Source organism: Chroicocephalus ridibundus, chromosome 10, assembly GCF_963924245.1.
Source record: "Chroicocephalus ridibundus chromosome 10, bChrRid1.1, whole genome shotgun sequence".
Taxonomy (NCBI): Eukaryota; Metazoa; Chordata; class Aves; order Charadriiformes; family Laridae; genus Chroicocephalus; species Chroicocephalus ridibundus.
In genome coordinates this window covers 23143383-23162068 of record NC_086293.1, presented here as the reverse complement: position 1 = coordinate 23162068, position 18686 = coordinate 23143383, and the positions used below count along the sequence as shown (strand labels likewise).

The 18686-nt window shown below is 36.7% G+C and overlaps 1 protein-coding gene across 2 annotated transcripts in view; it reads right to left on the bottom strand.

Moving 5' to 3' along the window:
• ARHGEF3 (Rho guanine nucleotide exchange factor 3) overlaps positions 1-18686 on the bottom strand; it is a 139403-nt gene that overhangs the window by 118575 nt on the left and 2142 nt on the right. For both annotated transcript variants that reach the window (XM_063348153.1, XM_063348154.1), the window contains one exon: positions 7632-7727. In XM_063348153.1, the coding sequence (XP_063204223.1) occupies positions 7632-7720 (89 nt within the window). In that variant the 5' untranslated portion in view covers positions 7721-7727. The remainder of the gene's footprint in view (positions 1-7631; positions 7728-18686) is intronic.

Here is an 18686-nt window from a genome sequence, read left to right as displayed (position 1 = left end):
TCTACCATTTTAGGATAAAAATCACTAGTTTTGTCCTAGTAAAGTAGTCAAACCTTGTGACTGCCCACTTCTTTGGTCACTGTGCCCTACCCCATACTTACTGCAGTTTTTCACCCTCCAAGTTGTACCAAACAACTATTTGTAGGGCTGTGCTACATATGAAATTACTAAAATAAAAATTAATTTCCTTTTGTGAAAGATATTTTTAACCAGAATTATTTTCATCTCACTCACAGAATGGATCAATACAGTACCGGCGCAACAGAGGTGGTGTCAAGTAATGGTGAAAACTGGAACAGGCAACCAAGAGGCAAAAGTGTTTTAAATTAACCACACTGCAAAAGCCAGATTGCTGTTAAGCCGCTCTCCAGAATGTTATCCTGATTTAAAAAAAAAAAAAAAAAAAAAAAATTCTGGTATGTTTCAATTAATTATTTCCTGTGTCTATTTACAATGTCCTATTTCACATGTCTAGGGCCGTGATATTAAAAAAAAAAAAAAAAGGGGGGGGGGAAAAGACAATAGCAGCAAAAGTAAAAACTTCGCTTCTGATTATATTCCACATCCCTTGCCTAGGGAAAGGAACAGCAAGCACCAAACAATGTGTGAGGCTTCAGTGAAGACCAAACCACTATCCCTGTAAAAAGCCCAAACCCAAGAAGAATTCTACTGTCTTCATCAGTCACTTATGATACTATGAAAAAAAAAAATATTTTTTTCTTGACTTAAGTTGCATTTATTTATTTAATTTAACTTACACAAGCTTTTCTGGTAACTATCACAAAGTAAGCAAATCATTACTAATTACTCGGATCAAAAATTCAAAATAAGGATCTGGGATCCATGAAAGGAATTTTAATAAAGTTTGGATTGTCAAGGTGGAGAATCAAAATTTTGGTTGAAATTACTAATTTGCTTCCTATTGATGGATATTTTTCTCAAATCTTCTGACAGGCCTTAGTGACTGAAGAAGAGTTTCAAAATCTCATCCTAATGATCAAATACAGCAAGTACTATGTTTTCATATATAGAAGACACATTCTGGATAACCACACCACTTTAAAAAAACTACTGGAATTAAAAAGATAAAAATAAATCCTTTGTGTAGTCTTGGGTGACCTACACAAAATCAGAGACAGAAGACCATTGTTGGTTTTTTTTTCCTTTTTAAATAGAAAACTCAAGAGAAGTTAATAATAACTTGGACCATTTAAAAAGGAAGCGGGAAACACCCAAAGTACATCTCTTTCTGGAACACAGAACAGTACACAACTTTTTACTCCTTAGTATTTGTTTCTGGCAAATGTTTACGGTTTTCTTATCAGAGGTAACAGCACATACTTGACTAAAGGAATGAATATTTGGTTATATAGACAAATATATGCTTGGAACAAACCATAAACTCACTGATGCATTCAACATTCCTCCATTTAGAGCTGAACTGGTTTTAAGAATTGCAGAAGCCAGATGTGCAAGAGCAACTAGTTAGTCTATATAGCCCTGAATCTCTGGGATTCATATTGTACTTGTTTCCTTCCTGCCTCAAAATCTCACCCGCACTGAATTTACAGGATAAACTTCTAGAATCCTGGGGACAGCCCCGTGAAAGATGGTCATTTTTACCTCTGTGCGCGTCCCTTTTCTAGAATACCCCTTTAAATAGGAGCAATGCAATGTTTTGTAATGGTATCTAGCCCTCATATAGACAATGCTGAGCTGGAAAGACTGTGATATCGATAATGAGCAGGAAAAGTAGGCTACAACTCCCAGCAGCTTCCAACTTTGGGAGGAAACGTTGAGGCATCTTCTTGCAGAGACCGTGTTCTAGGCATGAGGACACAGCCATATGTAGGGCAGGCAGTGACCAACCACACCGGAAGGGCTGCCCAGCCACGGCTGCATGACAAGAAGCAGTGCCGTGCATCACACCAGCAGCAAGAGCAGCAGCAAGATCCTAACAATCTCCCTGCACCCTAGATACGTGCACACTGAGATACGACAGAAGCTCTTCTCTTTCAATACGTGCAACTACGGAGACAGTTTTGCAATTATTTTTTGTACTACCTAAGTTCAGTATTTATCTTACTTCTTACTATACAGACTGGAGTTTCAATAGCTCCCCTTCCTCAAAAAGTCACCAAAAATAATAGCTACAAATTGTCAATTTCTCTACAATAAATTTACCAGAAAGCAAGTTATTCTTCTATTGAAGTTCAATGCAGAAACGTGACTGTATTTCCAGTCCCAGTGAAACACATAGCACTTAAAAAAATGAGAGATTGCAAATTAAAGTTTTCATGCAAGATACTTAACATTGTTATTTGCACGCCACTGCTCTCTCAGCCAAGATTAGCACCAGTACCCACATGCCTTTATAGATTACAAAAACATTTCCATCTCAGATTGGAAAGGAAAGCTGAAACAAAAACAACCTAGCTCTTACAGCGGAAGACAAATAACAAACAAAAATGATTTAAAGACATTTCTGTCCCCAAACTCAGTTTAAGTCAAGTCATAAATACAAAGACAGACAGAAGGCACTGGAGTCCACATGTAACAATGCTTGTTTGGTTAGTTTTAAAATTTATAGATTTATTTCTTCAGAGCCTCATGACAGAGGCAGTTTTCAGAGAGATTCACTCTAAAAGTGATGGTGACTGTCACAGGTGCTGCATACTGAGTTAGCAACGTGACGGAGTATTTGGAGACAGAAAGGGAAAGCCAAAGCACCACAAACTCAGTCACGGAAGAGACCCAGAAGCCTAAATTTCAATTATTAGTTTTAAGAAACTGAAATACTTCCTGACTTAATTCTATGTAAAAAGATAAAGAAGCGACTAGCAAGATTTCATCCAGCCTAGAGGAAGCACAGTATAAATCCACACACAATAATAAAAACTGGAAGATTTCCAATTTGCCTGCACATTTGTTTTGAAAAACAACGTGCCAGCCAGCTCCTTTCCTAGTAAGCGTACATGAATTGACACAGATCCCACTTGCTCCCTTATCTTTAGTTCCTTTCTTGCAATTTTCAACATTAAGAAACAGAGAATCTGCCAAACCGGTAGCTTCTAGAATTTCAAGGCTCTCAAGCCTTTGTTAAGTGCTGTTCCGTAATAGCTCAGATAGTGAATGGTCGTAACATCAATTAATATCATCTAAATTTCTCAGTATTCCTGCTTATCAAGAACAGATTAATTTCATCCACACATGAACTCTGCTGTGGTGCCCTCTAGTTATCAGACATTTACAAAAGTCACACTAGTACTATTACTAGCATTTTTTTGTTGCTGTAATCTTGATTATGCATGTTGGGGGGAAAAAAGCAGTAGAAGCAAGTGAAGCATTGCAAGTTTAAGAACTCAATAAACTTTATCTTGTAGAAGTACCAAACTATGCAGATACAAAACACTGATGAAACAGAATGGCAGAACTGTAAATGGCTATACAACGTAACTGGAAACAGAGCATATAATAACTATTGGAAGTTTTTATTTCAGAATTAAATTTCTTGTATTTTCGATTGGGTTTTTTCAGCAGTTTTTTCATATCTTATCAGATTATATTCCTTTCTGGTACTAGCTCTAGAAAAAGAAAGCAGATAAGGTTTCAGATGCCATCTTCATAGTCAGTAAAGTAGTTAAACCATAGAATTCCCAATACCCATTAGCATTTTTGAGAGACTGAAATTAAGAGTTCTTCCCTCTTGCACTCCTTTCCGTGAACTTTAAAATTCTAGCTAGTTAGCACTCTACTGTAAAGACACTTTATCTTCTATAAAGTAACACTATCATCTTCTACAGAAGGGGAGAAAGTAATTTAGTGAACTATTATTTATTTCCATTGTATAGTTTATCCTCTAATCTATCCCCAATATAAAAATATATCATGCAAAACGTATTTATGGCAGCTTTATTTAAAACAGGACACCATGCAGTGGGTAATCTATGAGAATAAAATACTTGCTGTCAGTCATTAAAACATCCTTTGCAATTTATAAACAAAGAATAAATACATAAATGATCCCAACTTTAAGGAATGGAACAAGGCAAAACAATTTACACTTACCACCTGAACAAACGCACCATGCTTTTACTGAGCAAAGTAGACAACAACATTCATACAAGTATAGTTACAGCACTTGAGAAAACGTCACAATATACTAAGGTTACGTGGATAAATCCACCCCAAGTTTGTTGTATAACATTAATGTCCTTGATATTAAGCGTACCTACCCGTTGTTCACATTTTAGTAATAATCTACTCAAGGTAAAAAGTTAAGAACTTAGTCTTCTGGCTATGAGAAAAAATCACCACCAGTCAATTATTTACTCTTCCCTCTGTTTCTAGGGGACCTGAATTATAAGGCCTTACACAACATCAAAGCCTTTTACATGCATCATAAGTGATGTTTAAATGCTAGATAAGGTCTTGCTCAGGGCTTTTGCTCTTTGGAGACTTTTGACTTGATTGAATAATTTACACTGTTACTGCATACTTTAAATAGCACACTTTCCTAATCTTGCGATGACTAACACCAGTCCTTACTAATAGTCACATTTTCATGAAAATAAAACAACTGAGAAACACATCAGAATGTAAATACGTTTCAAGAATCAGACAGTCAAAAAACAATAATAAACGCATGGTGCAGTAATGCGGTGCAACATTGGCCTTTATTAGGCTGAGAAAAATAATGTTTATTCAGTTCTAATACTCCCAAAATCCCACGCAAAAAAAAGTTAGAGAACGTCAAATATATTCCACATAGATGTAAGTGAAATGTTCACCACTGCATTTACTGCACCCACCAAGTAATAGCTGAGTCACAGATAGTAAAGAATGTCAGCCACATCTTGCATGCATTATACCAGACGTGCATCAGACTGCTATTCAGCTTCTCAAATCAAAAACCAAACTAAAATTCCACAGACTGCAAACACGATGCTCTTCTAACAAACAAGGGTTTGGTTGACAAAATAAGAAGCTAGTAAAAGTGATATTGTTGGTTGATATACAGGTTGAAACACATTTAAGGAGATACAAAACACACCTAAAGCTGGGTTAAACATTTTCAGCTCCTTGTAATTCAGCACAGACCCCACGATTTACTCTAAGAGATAATCTGGCTCTTCACAACACTTCCATAACCTAATACACAGTACTTAAATATAAAAGGATATCACAAAGCCTATGACGGCATGTATTATGCTCTGCTGACAGAAGAGTTAAATCTCAAAATATCCTTAACTACTGAAGTGTTGACCGATTCATCTTTCAGTAAAAAACACTTCAGTGTCAAGACAATACAGTCCAAGTTTCTACTGCCCCTGATTAGCACTCTCATAAACTGTCACATACTTACTCATAGCCAACAAAGTCTACAAGGTGAGATTCTAATTTAAAATTTTCATTTCACATTTATCTTGCCAATTGCAAGTATTTATCAAGCATACATCCATATACACAGTAGTAACCATACAACCAGTCAGTGTAAATACTCTAGTGGTTATAGAAATAATTATTTCCAAGTGCCACATAAATTGCATTAAACTAACCCTACAACGTGAAACAATTCTCTACATCTCAGTGACAGGGAGGGACTTTCAGAGTACGTCTGCTCCTGCAGATGGATATTCTGAATTGTGGATATTTATTTAACCTCAAATCCCAGGTTATTTTACAGTGACTGAAAAACTAAACCTGTTTTCTCTCCCAATTAGAACTCCTAAGCATCCTAGGCTATTAAATAAAAAGATGTATTTAATTCCTGAAGGAGAGAACAATCTCTGCTCTAACCTCTGACTAATTTAATGAAGAATTGCAGGAAGGCAATGACTAAAAATGTTAGCAAGTATGACTGAATGCTTGTCAAAGAAATTGTAGATTAGCATATACAAACAATAGATACAAGAATTTGCCGGGGGGGGGCAGTGGGACAGACACAACCAAAGCCAAATCAAAGACTTGTAGACAAGTGAATTTCACTATTTTCCACCACTGTCCCTAAGTGACAAATCATGATTCTCTAATACTTGATACCACAAACTATACGCTCCTATTTTAGGCAACATTATCAAGAATTGCCATAAGCATTACAAAGAAATACCATGCAGAAAATGAAATTGTATTGCTCAATACCACAAGCAGGATAAAAAACAAGAAAAGATATCAAACAAAGGAACAGCATGTGACAATTCCCCATCCCTCATTAGATTTGGGAGTCAGGAAGGAAGCTCACAAGTCTTCCTCATCCCGCCCCTTCATCCAAAGATTTTGTTTCTAGCTTTGAGGATGTTCCAGGAATAGTAGTAGAATAGTGGGAAACATTTAAAAAGAAACTACTTTCCAGGTACTGTGATGCTGTTAATTTAATTCTACATAAAAACAAAACCAAAAAAAAATTCTACATGATTTCTGACAAACAAACAGTATGAAATACAACATTAACTTGCTAATATTTCTCTAATTATTTAGCTTTTCAAGAGTATTTCTCAGACTACAAAAACAATGTAAGTTAGCTTTTTGTCCCTATGGGTGCCATGCTTCCTGTCATGACTTTATTTTGTTGTTTTCTACATGATAAATAATGTAACAAAACCCTAGCTAAATCCTAGTGAACAACAGCAAGTAAAAATCAGCAGGCTCTGATTAACACAGCTGAAATAGTCTCAACGCCTTCTCAACACCCTGTCCCCTCCATGAAAACACCAAAGAAGGTGCTAAAAATTGCATGGTCAGTGGCAGATTTCACAAAAAAATTGTCCTAAAGTGTAAGCATTTCTCCATATCTACCATTGAACAGCATAATTATTTTTTTCTCCAGTACAGAGTAAATTTTTTTTAATAAAAAGCAGAAACTATTGACTTTGTAATGTCTCCGAGGACATGAATCTCCAGACACTACAAGCCTACATAGTACTGCAGGTACTGGTAACAGCATCACACAAGCACAGCAACATTAAGACATTTGCCATATGTGAAAGATTCCATGAGGACAACTGGTGCAATGTTGAAGTGAACATGAGTTTTTCCATTGGCCATCCCCCATGACACCCTGTCCCATGGTACTCTGCTAAAAACTAAAAACCACAATAAAAAACTATTTCCTTTTTTCCTTATCTGTTGTTAAATAACATAAAATTTATGCAAACATTTACAAAAAATAATTCTTCTACTTAATTTTAAAACTACATCTCCCAATACTGCTGAGAAAGCTGGGGGTATTTGGCCTGGAGAAGAGAAGGCTCCAGGGAGACCTTATAGCAGCCTTCCAGCACCTGAAGGGGGCCTACAGGAAAGCTGGGCAGGGACGCTTTATTGCAGAACGTAACAATAGGATGAGGGGTAATGGTTTTAAACTGGAAGAGGGTAGATTTAGATTAGAAGAAATTCTTTACTCTGAGGGTGTTGAGACACTGGAATGGATTGCCCAGTGAAGTTGTGGCTGCCCCATCCCTGGAAGCATTCAAGGCCAGGCTGGATGAGGCTTTGAGCAGCCTGGTCTAGTGGGAGGTGTCCCTGCCCATGGCAGGGGGTTGGAACTAGGTGATCTTTAAGGTCCCTTCCAGCTCCAAACATTCTACGATTGCTGTCTACTAACCTCTTAAAAAATTAGAAGTAAAGCTTACCAAACTTTTTCTTCTTCCATTCCTCCTCTGGCACATTGGTTTATTACAGCAGGGCTACTCATCGTAATTGCTGAGCTTTCAGAATTCATTTTTTTTCTATAAAGAAACAACAACAAAAAATATAAAAAAAATGTAATACAAGTGAAGAATGTGCTTACTAATTCACTTGAAAACCAAAATTTTAAGACAAGAACTTTTAAGACCAAATACAGTATGCTTTAGTCACTTAAATTAAAGTCCTAAACCAATGGGATTAATTGGATGAATACATTGAGACGGATTTGGCAGTTTTGTGGACTTGCTAGTTATGCCAAACTCAACACTGATTGTCTTTTGTTTACTTTTCTGAACACATGCCAAAAGAGTTGATGTCAGCAAGCCTGTATCCAGGGCTATGCATAGTGTCAGTTATGTTAATTCAGAGCAGCAGTCACAGCTAGTGTTGCCATGGAATGATCCACACAACATTGGGGAGAAAATTTCAGTTTCTGATATGTAAAGATACAGAAGCTTTTTAGCATATTTTAATAACTCACAATCATAGTTTGCTTATTACAGAAAATAACAATTCATTCATGCCTGAAGTCACTCTCAAAAACAGCACAGACATATTCAAAGACTGGCAGTAGCCATTCCCAAGTTACAACACTTCCAAAAGGTCTACATGGCCAAAGGTGCTTCAAGTAAACAGCTTGCATGATAAGAACAAATGAAGTCTCTAGAAAAGGCAAGTTAATTTCAGCATGAAACACTATTAATTTTTGGTAACAAGATCCACAACGTTAACATGGAACTTCTTAACACCTATTGCTTTTTTCTTCCCTTTTCTTTTAAAGGGGGCAGGGAGGGAATGCTTTTAGCCATCAAAGTCATCTTATTCAACTTGATTTGACACCTGGTTTCTATTATGATCAGCACAAACACCTAATTGATTAACAGAGAACAGGTTCAACTGTATATTAATTAATACCTACTAGAGCATAACCAGAAAATAGGCTGTGCTTGTCAAGATAATAATCCCTTGCTTTTTGCAAGAAGATAGAGAGAACTATTAAAAATCTGGTTTAACCTGTGTGAAACCTGGGCCAAAATCTGACTTGACAGTCATGGACAGCACGAAAAGTTGAGCACAATGCATGTGTCCCATCAGTGGCAGGCAGATCAGGCCAATCTTCACAAAACAAGTACTTTGAAGAGAATGTCGATCTTTGTTTCAAAATTCTGCCCATGCAGGAGTAAATGAACAGCCCTAGCAAGCATGTTTATCAGCCAGAAATCCAAAAAGATCAACTAAAATTTGGTCCCAGCTGGAATTAATGTCCTCTTTTTGCCTGCCCTTTGCTGTGAACGGAGCATGCAGCACTGCCGTTCCAGAGAAAACAGAGTAAGTCCTTAATTTTGCATATTTTTTTTACCTCCATTGTAACAGAAAGGGATAAAACTTCTGCACCGTCTGTTTCTGAGCAAATTTGTTTCTTGAAATCTTGTTTTAAAGATCTGGAAAACTATTCTGAAAGGAAGAACAACAGAAGTCTCGCCTTGGTGAAGGCAGGAACTGTTAGCCATCTGACCTCTTTTTGGATCAGTGCCTGACCTCAAATTTACTCCTCATCTTGAAGTTGGACCACTTTGAAAAAAAAAAAAATCAAAAGTTTAAAAATAAAAAAAACCCAAACCAACAACAACAGAAAAACACCAAAAACCAAACCCACCCAAAACCCTAGTAATTCTAGAAGTGGCTCAGCAGCAGGTGTTGAAAGTTAAATTATTACTTGCCTCTCTAGTCTATAATAGTGCAGAAAGAGGGGAGCTGTTCTTAAATATATTTTGAAGCAACAATGCAAGAGTCCATACTTAAACATCTTCTGCAAAGTTCCCCTCTTTCAGGAAGCAATTTCCCGACAGGGCAAATAAAAATTTTTCTTTCAGTAATGAATTTCTACTCTACATTGGCAAAGTCTAGATGCTCCAATGACCACGCAACTTATGCCAACAAGAGTTTTACCTCCTCTTGCAGTCCCTTGTACTAAGTAAGATCAAAGGTTCAAGGGAAGGTTAAAAGCAATCCATTAATTCTCAAAGTTGGAAGCTGAAAGATTCAAATTACAAAACCACAAGGTTGCCATTCCAGAAAAACAAAACAAAACAACACAACTTCTACTGTTCACTTGTGAACTAGTACCACATCAGTACAAGTGTTCAACGTATGACTAAAGAAAGTGTTTTCGGCACTCCCCTCCCCACCCTTGGAAACATCTAAGCAAACACTCCATACATCTCTCTGCATTGAGCCTTCCACAATGAAACTAGAGTAAAAGCAGAGGACAAAAGTGATAAAAGTTACTGCGTCACAAACTTTTCTATGACTAATTGATGACAAAAGTTGATGTATATCTAACAGAAAATAAATGAAATATGGCACAAACCAAATTTATGTTCTCACATGTTTCACAAAAAAAAAAAACCCCACCATGTAAAGTAATACAGAGAGAAATACATCTTGTCAAACTTCTCAACTCCCTCATCTTCCCACTCTAACATCTGAAAAAGTCACTAACACATTGTACTCCTTCCCCTCGACAACCTCAGGATCTTAAAAAATCTGCTTCTGGTGTTTTCTGTAACATAGGAGGCGGGCATCAAGAGGCTAGCATTTATTCATTCTGATAGCAAGATCTCATCCACCACACCTTCAGAAAGATATCTATATGCTGGATAAGATAACGGGCTTTTTGGATACCATAAGTCACAGTCTTTAAAGACACACAGTCACGCTCTTGCAGCCTCCACTGCTCAGTTTCCAATAATATGAGAGATCTGCCAAGTGAGCCCCTAACTAAACAAATGCACTCTTCACTTACACATGTGGAGGAGAGAGGTTTAACAGCCAGCCAATACAATGGTGGACAAGCATCCTTCCTCAGGCCTTGTCCTGTCCTCTGCACTGCAGCAGCCAAGAGCGCATGTCCTCAAGATGGGAGCAGGTAGTGCAAAGCATCCCTCTAACTTTCCATCCACGCCAAAGAACGAACAATGCTCCAGCAATGCCCACCATGTAACCTGTCTGCTACAGCATAAACTATACCAGCCAGTTTCTTTCACATCATGCTCTTCCTTTCTTCCCATCTTTTGAGATGGACGAGATGTTAAAGTTTTGAGACCAAGTGTCCATTCAGCATTGCCAGCCAGCAGCACTTCTCATTCACACTTTGGAGGCTGGACAGCAATGAGTCAGACAAGCTTCTGGAAAATCATCAGGGATACTCTTTTGTCATCCTATTCCTGACAACAGGTCTACACAGGTCCTAGTTCACTCTTTACCAGGAGCAACAGGTAATTAAACAGCTGATCCCCACATCACTGACAAGTTTTATGGCCTTGTCAAAATAACAAAAGTTTTTTAGTTTCTAAATGACAAATGGAAAATTGGTATCCATCTACACTTTCAAAAGCCATGGATACCAAATATTACCATTATTTCTCTTACTTGAAAGTCTTTTCAATGAAAAATTCTGAACCTGTAGATTCTATCCTGATTCACTGTTGTACCACAGACTGCTCTTAGACTCTTTCTTCAGAATAACTATTTTTAAAATAAAAGCTTTTCTATTTTAAGATGTAGATGGGGCTATCTTTTTTCAAGCATTAAGAATATTTTGTGGAAGTATTTCTAGCAAACACAAACTGCTTCAGTAGGTCTAAAATAAAACTAAATTGTTCTGTTGTGCAAAGAAAAGTTATTGTAAGGCTTATACTCTCCAAAAACATTGTTTATATTCAAAGTGAACCACACTAAATTAAAGCTAAAATTGGCAAAGTAAAATTTTGTTTGGAATATACTGGTTCAGGATTTATTCAATGAGAATACTAACACTATCCCCAGAAATTAGCCTCCAATAATAATAGCATCTTAGAAAATTAAATGCAATTCAAGAAGCAAAGGAACAATGTTCAGAAAAAAAAATGCTATTCACAGGTGCCTCTTTCTATATCACCATCCAACTCTTGTTTGGACTTGAACTTTATGGCATAGGCGCTACACATGATGAAACTTGAAGGAGGAAAATAAATCTATCATCTTCCCTCTTAATAACTTGAAGCCAGATGCCAAGGCAAGCCAATGAATATTAATTGAAGAGACTCCGCTTCAGACGTATTCTGTTCCTCATCCTCTGTACACTGAACCTTGACTGTTGCAGATACGGAACACGCACTTTAATTAGGTGCTGTCTTAGAGATCATACAGTGCTGTCTTAGGAGGAAGTGGGCAAAAGGCAATTGAAGAACAAAAACATAGGAAAACAATGTCAAAGACTTTATTTATAGCAGCTATGTTTAACACCACTGTCACTATCTTATTGAAGGAACAGTCTTGAAGAAATATCCTTCTTGGTTTTGAAGAGAAATCAGAGATTTATCATACTTAGTCTTCTATGAGTGAGTATAGATTTGTTTAATACTACAGTACGCAGAAGGAAGCATGCACCCCAAAATTCTCTTAAGTTATGTCTGCAAAGAAACTCATTTTTATGCTTCCTTTAAAATCATTAACTTAGATTATCTGATGTATTATCAGTCCACCTGCCTTAGAGTAGATTCTTACACCCCATAACGGCAGAGAAAAGCCTAGCAGTGATAAGCCACTGGCTCAAGAACTGAAAAGCGTGTTACATTTAAGTGTATTTTGTTCATTTACAATTAGATTTAATTCTGGAAGTTCTGCAATTGCCCTTAAATGGACAAAAGAAAGGGGAAGAAAGCGATCTAGTATAGCACAGCACTCAGTCCTCCGAACACCTGCACAGAAGAGAATTATAGGATCATTTGAACAGAAAAAATGAGAAGGTTCAAGGAAAGTGTTGAAGCGACAACACCCCATGGGCTCAAACCAGCGTGTGATTTATATCTATCAGACTGAGGAAAGTATTAGCCGATCTTTTAAAAATAGCAACTCCCTACAAAAAGCCCATTTTCTTTGCTTTTTTTTTTTTTTTTTTTTTTTTTTTGCTTGTGTTACAAAATGTAGATACACTTTGATCCTCAGGCTAAAAATCTTCTTTGCCTTTCCCTCCACTCCCTATTTGTATCTCCAGACAAGTAAGATATTCACAGTAGCAGTAGTTAAAAAATAACTTATCATTCAACAGCTGTTCACTACAGTTAAAGTAAAAATAACCAATATCTTCTGATAAAACATGTTCCCACAGCTCCTTACCTTCACCAAAATGCTTTGCATTGTTGAAATAGTATCTTGTTATACTTGGTTGATAAGAGAATTGCTAAAAAAGCTTTACTGAACCCGAAGACCCCTCAATGCAAAAACTATTACTCCTTTTAACGAAAAAGGCGGCAGTAGCATCACTATACTAATGTGCATATAGTAAAAAGGAAAAAAAATTAGGAGTATTAGACACCGTCATTCTCTCAAGTAGAAGTCTTTATGCTCACAAAACCTGAACAACAGATTACTAATTAGCAAGCATACATCATAACATCTTCAGTTTTAAAGAGCTGATTTTCCATTTCCTTACTAGCTGCACAGAAGTCTGTAATTTCTAGTGAACAAACACATTTACTCTTGTATTGTTTTCTGAAAAGTCACATTTCCATACACAAAGTCTGCAGGCATGTAATACCTCACATCTTGATAGCACTCAGCTCCTAACCAGCAGCCGCCTGCGGCAAATAGCTTGTTGAAGGGCAGATTCAAAATTAACTTCACTATTTAACTGCATAACAACAAATACCAAAACCAACCTTTTATCCAAATTGTTTTTCTGAGGTTTTCAGATACTGCAGTTGCCAAGCATCTTTATACCACTAAAGCATACTTCAGCAAAATCAGAGTGAAAACTCAAGAAGCTCTTGAAGAATATTTCTCATGACTACAACTCCAAGTAGCAGGCAGTGCTGAGAAATTTCACCTTGCGTAATCACTTCAATCCAAGCCTGGCATACCATAAACTTTCTTTCACACACACAATGCCTATTTCAAGTAAATTTTGACCTCAATGAACACATTATGATTCTATGATTACCATTACTTACCATCTTGAGGTCTTTAAAAATGCACCCGATGCACTGAAGAATGAGGTTTTGGAGGACCTTTTTAAATACGTGTTTTTGAAAAGGTTTTTATACCTGTCCTTGAGGCATCTCACTAAAAACAGTCACCTTCCGTCCTCTTAAAAAGTGCAGGTAAGTTTTATATAGGTACTTTACACAAGTGTATATACAAAGACATTTGGAGGAAGTAGTTCAGAGAACCACAGGCACTGCACATAACTTCTCATTCCGTATTTGGTGATTGCATCAGAACTCTCCAAGACGACAGAGAAGAAGCTTTAAAATAATCTAATGATTCTGTCTCACCGCAAGTATCAAGTTTGGCTCCCTCTCCCATGCACACACACTTGCCATAGACAGTGAGACAGCCTATCCAGCCATATATAAAAGACAATGTTTACTTCTGAAATAGCATAAACATTATATTTATTCTCAGCACAAAGTAGATTAAAACTTAAGAGACAACGGTTAAATAAATAAAAGTTTCTACCAGGCTGAAGCCAGAGCACTGACATGGAATAGTGCTCCATGCTGGAGAAATGTAGCCTACTATGAGACACTGTTCTCAACAGGACTAGTCCTTTATTTTACCAAGACTTAGCTCTTTTACCTAAAAAATACCAAAAGAAAAGGAAGACAACCAATTACATTGCAATTAATCTCAAGAAAGCACATGGAGAAGTTTATCAGCATCAAGGAGAGGACGTGGCTACAACTCAGACACCTTTCAGAACTGTTTAAATATGCTTATGTAGTAAGACACCAGCGTCAGGGAAAACCACAAGCAGGTACCTGCAGACGTTTTATTCCCAAAAATGCAAACACAGATTTTCCTGAGCTAGTTATTGCAGAGCAAAATAAAAGTTATGAAAGAATTCAGACTGTTGGTTTAGTCCAGCCTGAGTATCAGCATATTATATAACACTGTACATCACTGCCACCAAGAAGAGCAAGGACTCGTCTGCACCATCCAATCTGCAAAGTTACTAAGAGCTTTGAGCCTTTTAGTGGCTTCAAGTCAGAAACAGCGTAGGGAGAAATAGGGAATGTTCATGAGCTTTGTTGTCACTTTTAGGGATGGTAGCTGATTGCCATATCAATCAAAGAAAAAAAAAAAAAGGAATTTAATGTTTCAGTACTCTGTGTCTTAGTAATAACATACAACTAAATTTCTTTTACCTGATTAGGAAGAAAATCTAACATTGTGAAACATTAGCAAAGACTAGAACAGAACATTTTAAACAGATGGTTTAAATGTAAAATGCACACAAAAATAAAGACATTGTCTAAGTAGAACACAGAGAATACTAAGTACTATATTCTATTGAACGTAAACAGATAAAGGAATTTTTTGTCACTGATGTCATAAATACATATGTCATTCTGAGACAAATACGTTTCTCTCTGGACTAAAAGATCCAGATGTTCCTATTTCAAGTATCTGGCTTCAGCACCAGACAGTAAACAACACAACCTATCCCTTCTATCAGCCCGCAAGAAGAATTCTCCAGCACTGGCCATTTCTCTTCCCTTTTCACCCTCTCCAAGTTTTTATTTCTTTTCAACAAAGCAAGCAAACAGAACAGAACAGTATCATAATCTAGCTTCTACTGCAGACTTAGCACTAGCCTTCAGTCAGTTTAACAAGCAAAAAAGGCCAAAAAGTTATCTGATTTTTTTTTCATAGACTATGATTTCCAATGTAAATACAACTACTTTTCAGCTAAACATACTGTATTGTATTTTGCAGTTGACACTACGCAGCAAAACAATGTTGAGAGGTTCTTTCCAAAGATTATGAGTATTTATGTTCCCAATTTAGTGACTCATACAGCTAGCAATTTCTGAGATTAATTTAACTCTATCCTCCTCAAACTTCTGAATTTGAAAGCAAGCACTCAGCTGTTATTCAAAAGTTTAAACAATGACAAACACAAAGATTTTATCTATGATTTTTTTTAAAATCTAGATTTTATCTAGGGAAGAACTATTTCCAGAAACAACTATGTGCTATTTCTGTAAAGAATATTAGAAGGGCTATACAAAGCTAAACCAATTTAAGGGACAGCTTATTAAACCAAAAAAAAAAAGGAGTTTTCTGAAGCTAGCACTTCATTTAAGTCTTTTTCATGGTAATGGCAAACTCTGAAAAATGGAGATACAGCATGCATGCCCAGTGTAAAATTAATGTAACCACTGCCATATTTTTTCATATTCTTCTCTTCCTTTCAACATATTCCTCCCTCCCTCATGATAAAAAGGTTTCTCCTCAACAAAAATGCATTAAGAATAAATGAAAAACAAGAAAAAGAGCACCACAGGTGAGAGAAACACAACCCACTTTCCCCTTTATCAGAACCGTCACTACCTGGCAATGGTAGCAGGTTCAAAATTTCACCCGCCTGGGTAGGAAGGGTGTCACATTTTCTCCTTAACATTAAAATGATAATCCTTTCAGCCTACTATCTTAACAGTCATGATTATCCCATTCATGACTGCTGCACAGTTTAACAAACCACTGAAGTTTGTCAAGTTGGTTTTGCATTTATTTTTCTTGGTTACTTAATAGATTTGAATAGCAGTCAAAAAGGTGTACTTTCCTAAAATCCTCTTCTTTTCCTTCTTTACAGCTTTTCACCTGCAATTGCTAAGCACAGTCAGAGCTCAAAGTCAGAAAGTTTGCAAGATCACTCCTCCACACAGTAATCGACTTGCTTGAGAGAATTTTCTCCAGGATATTAATTACTTATCTGTGGAGCATCAACAAATGCTAATTTTGACAGCATCTATTTCTGTAGGCAAAGCATTTTAAAGCTCATGCTCACGTGAACGTCACTATCTACAGAGAGCTAACCAGGTTTGGGATACACTCATCACAGCCTGCGCCAATACAAACTGTACTGCAATTCATACGTGCCTCTAACCTCTCCCAGCCACCCGCTATCTGGATGCATCAGGAAGGACATATACAAGGACAGGCAGTCAGCCACCCCCAAAACACAGGCTACCCAAATAGCTGGTTGTTGTCTTCAAGACAAAGGCGATTGTCCAGACAGAACCTTCTGAGGGAACACGAGCTGAACTCACTGTAATATTTAAAATAAAATCAGTAGGATTCCTGATACAATACGGACGGTGTAACGGACATACTCTTCTGCTAGTTATAATCCCCAAAATTTATTTTGGAAAAATGCTGAAGTGTTTAAAATAAACTAATGAAAGCTATACTTCTATTTAACAACTAAAACGTTTGAGAGGTGATACCAGCAGAGCAGCTGTTCTTGCTCTACAGAAACCACACAAGTCCAGATAACTCCTGCCAACTTTCCAAGTTTATGCAAGCTTCAGTGGTATAAAAGCCAGTAAACCTCTTTGAATACAAGTTGTACCACACATTGATTACACCTGCAGAGTTATGAGGGGAACTGCATGACTGTGAAGGTAATTAATCCTATATAGAAAGGGGAAAAACAAAACAAAAAAACAGTATAGGGCACCTTTCTAGTCACATAATGTTACCATTTCTGTTTGTATATACAATAATTTAATGTGAAAAGCAAAAAAAAAAAAGCTCTTTTATTGTAAAAAACATAAAGCTTCTTGTCCAGTTTAAACAATTTTTTTAGGAGGGGATTGCTGGATTTCACTACTGGCTATGCCTTCAAGTACCACCCTCAGCAGTGGTCTGTATAAGGCACATAATACTTTGAAGTAACTCTCATAGCTACGGCAGCATGCTTACTCAGATTTGAAATCCTTGGAATACCCATCAGCACATGATTAAGAAGAAGTAAATCAATATGCATGCACATATGCCCTTGTGTTTAGATATTAACAGTCTGATCCATTAGCACGCTAACTACTTCTGCTGGATTCCGTACAGCGTTGAGCACCTCAAAGTTAATCATTGTTTACATTTCCATAATTAACGGCATATAACTTTATGTTCAACCCTGGCTGACACTATATGGGAAAACATTTTTTGTTTGTTTGTTTTTACATCCATTTGGGGATGGAGACCACCACCTTTACATGCTATAGAACTACTTATTTCAGAATAGTTACTTTGCAGCTATTTATAGTCAAAAGCAAAGTACAAGGTGCTTGTTAATCAGTAAATTCACTCCAGTAATTGGTGAGTCCTTTATTTTCCAATTATTTACCTACTACACTAGAGAAGTTCTACATGCTCTTAGAGACCTGTGCAAGACCGTTGCCATTTGTTTATTCCAGATTTCATGTGACTCGGATAACTGAAATCTACAACACGCCCTCACAAGTGGAGAGGCACAATTTGGTAAAAAAATCAAAGGGACTTTTATAGGACCTAGAAAATATTAGATATGTGGCAATAACATTTTTTTTCAGCTAGTATGTACAGATGCAAATGTGAAAATTTCAAAACTTCTCTTTGTCCAGCAAGTTCAAGTATTTTCATCTGTTTCTACCTTTTATTCCAATGTAGTGCTGCTCTGCTCAGGCTTTTTCCAAGTCACAGATTAGAATTTATCTGTAAAGTACCAGATTTATCTATTTATCTATAAGTACTAGAATTTATCTGCAAAACCGACATGATCCTGCAATGCTTATATCCTTAAGATTTAACAAATAAATAAATAACATAAAGGGACTGATCACATTAAACATTAAGAAACTAATTAAGTTAAACAAAATAAATCAGTAATATGATTTGTAGCACCCCAAATATTTTAGTCTTCCACTAAGCGTATTCATCTGCCAGTTTTCCCACATATTACACAGTAAGAAAACAGCAACTCTTAACAAGTTAATTCTCAAAATGGACATCACACTTAACTGAGTATAGGGGATCTGCAATACAATATACACACAGAAAGCACTCCAAAAGGATTCTAAATGCATTTATTACGGCATTTGTGCAGTGGGCAGATGCTTTCACAAAAAATACTCAGAAAAATCATGTTTCGTCAAAAGAGATTGTTCAAAAACCTAAAATACTGAAAACATAAA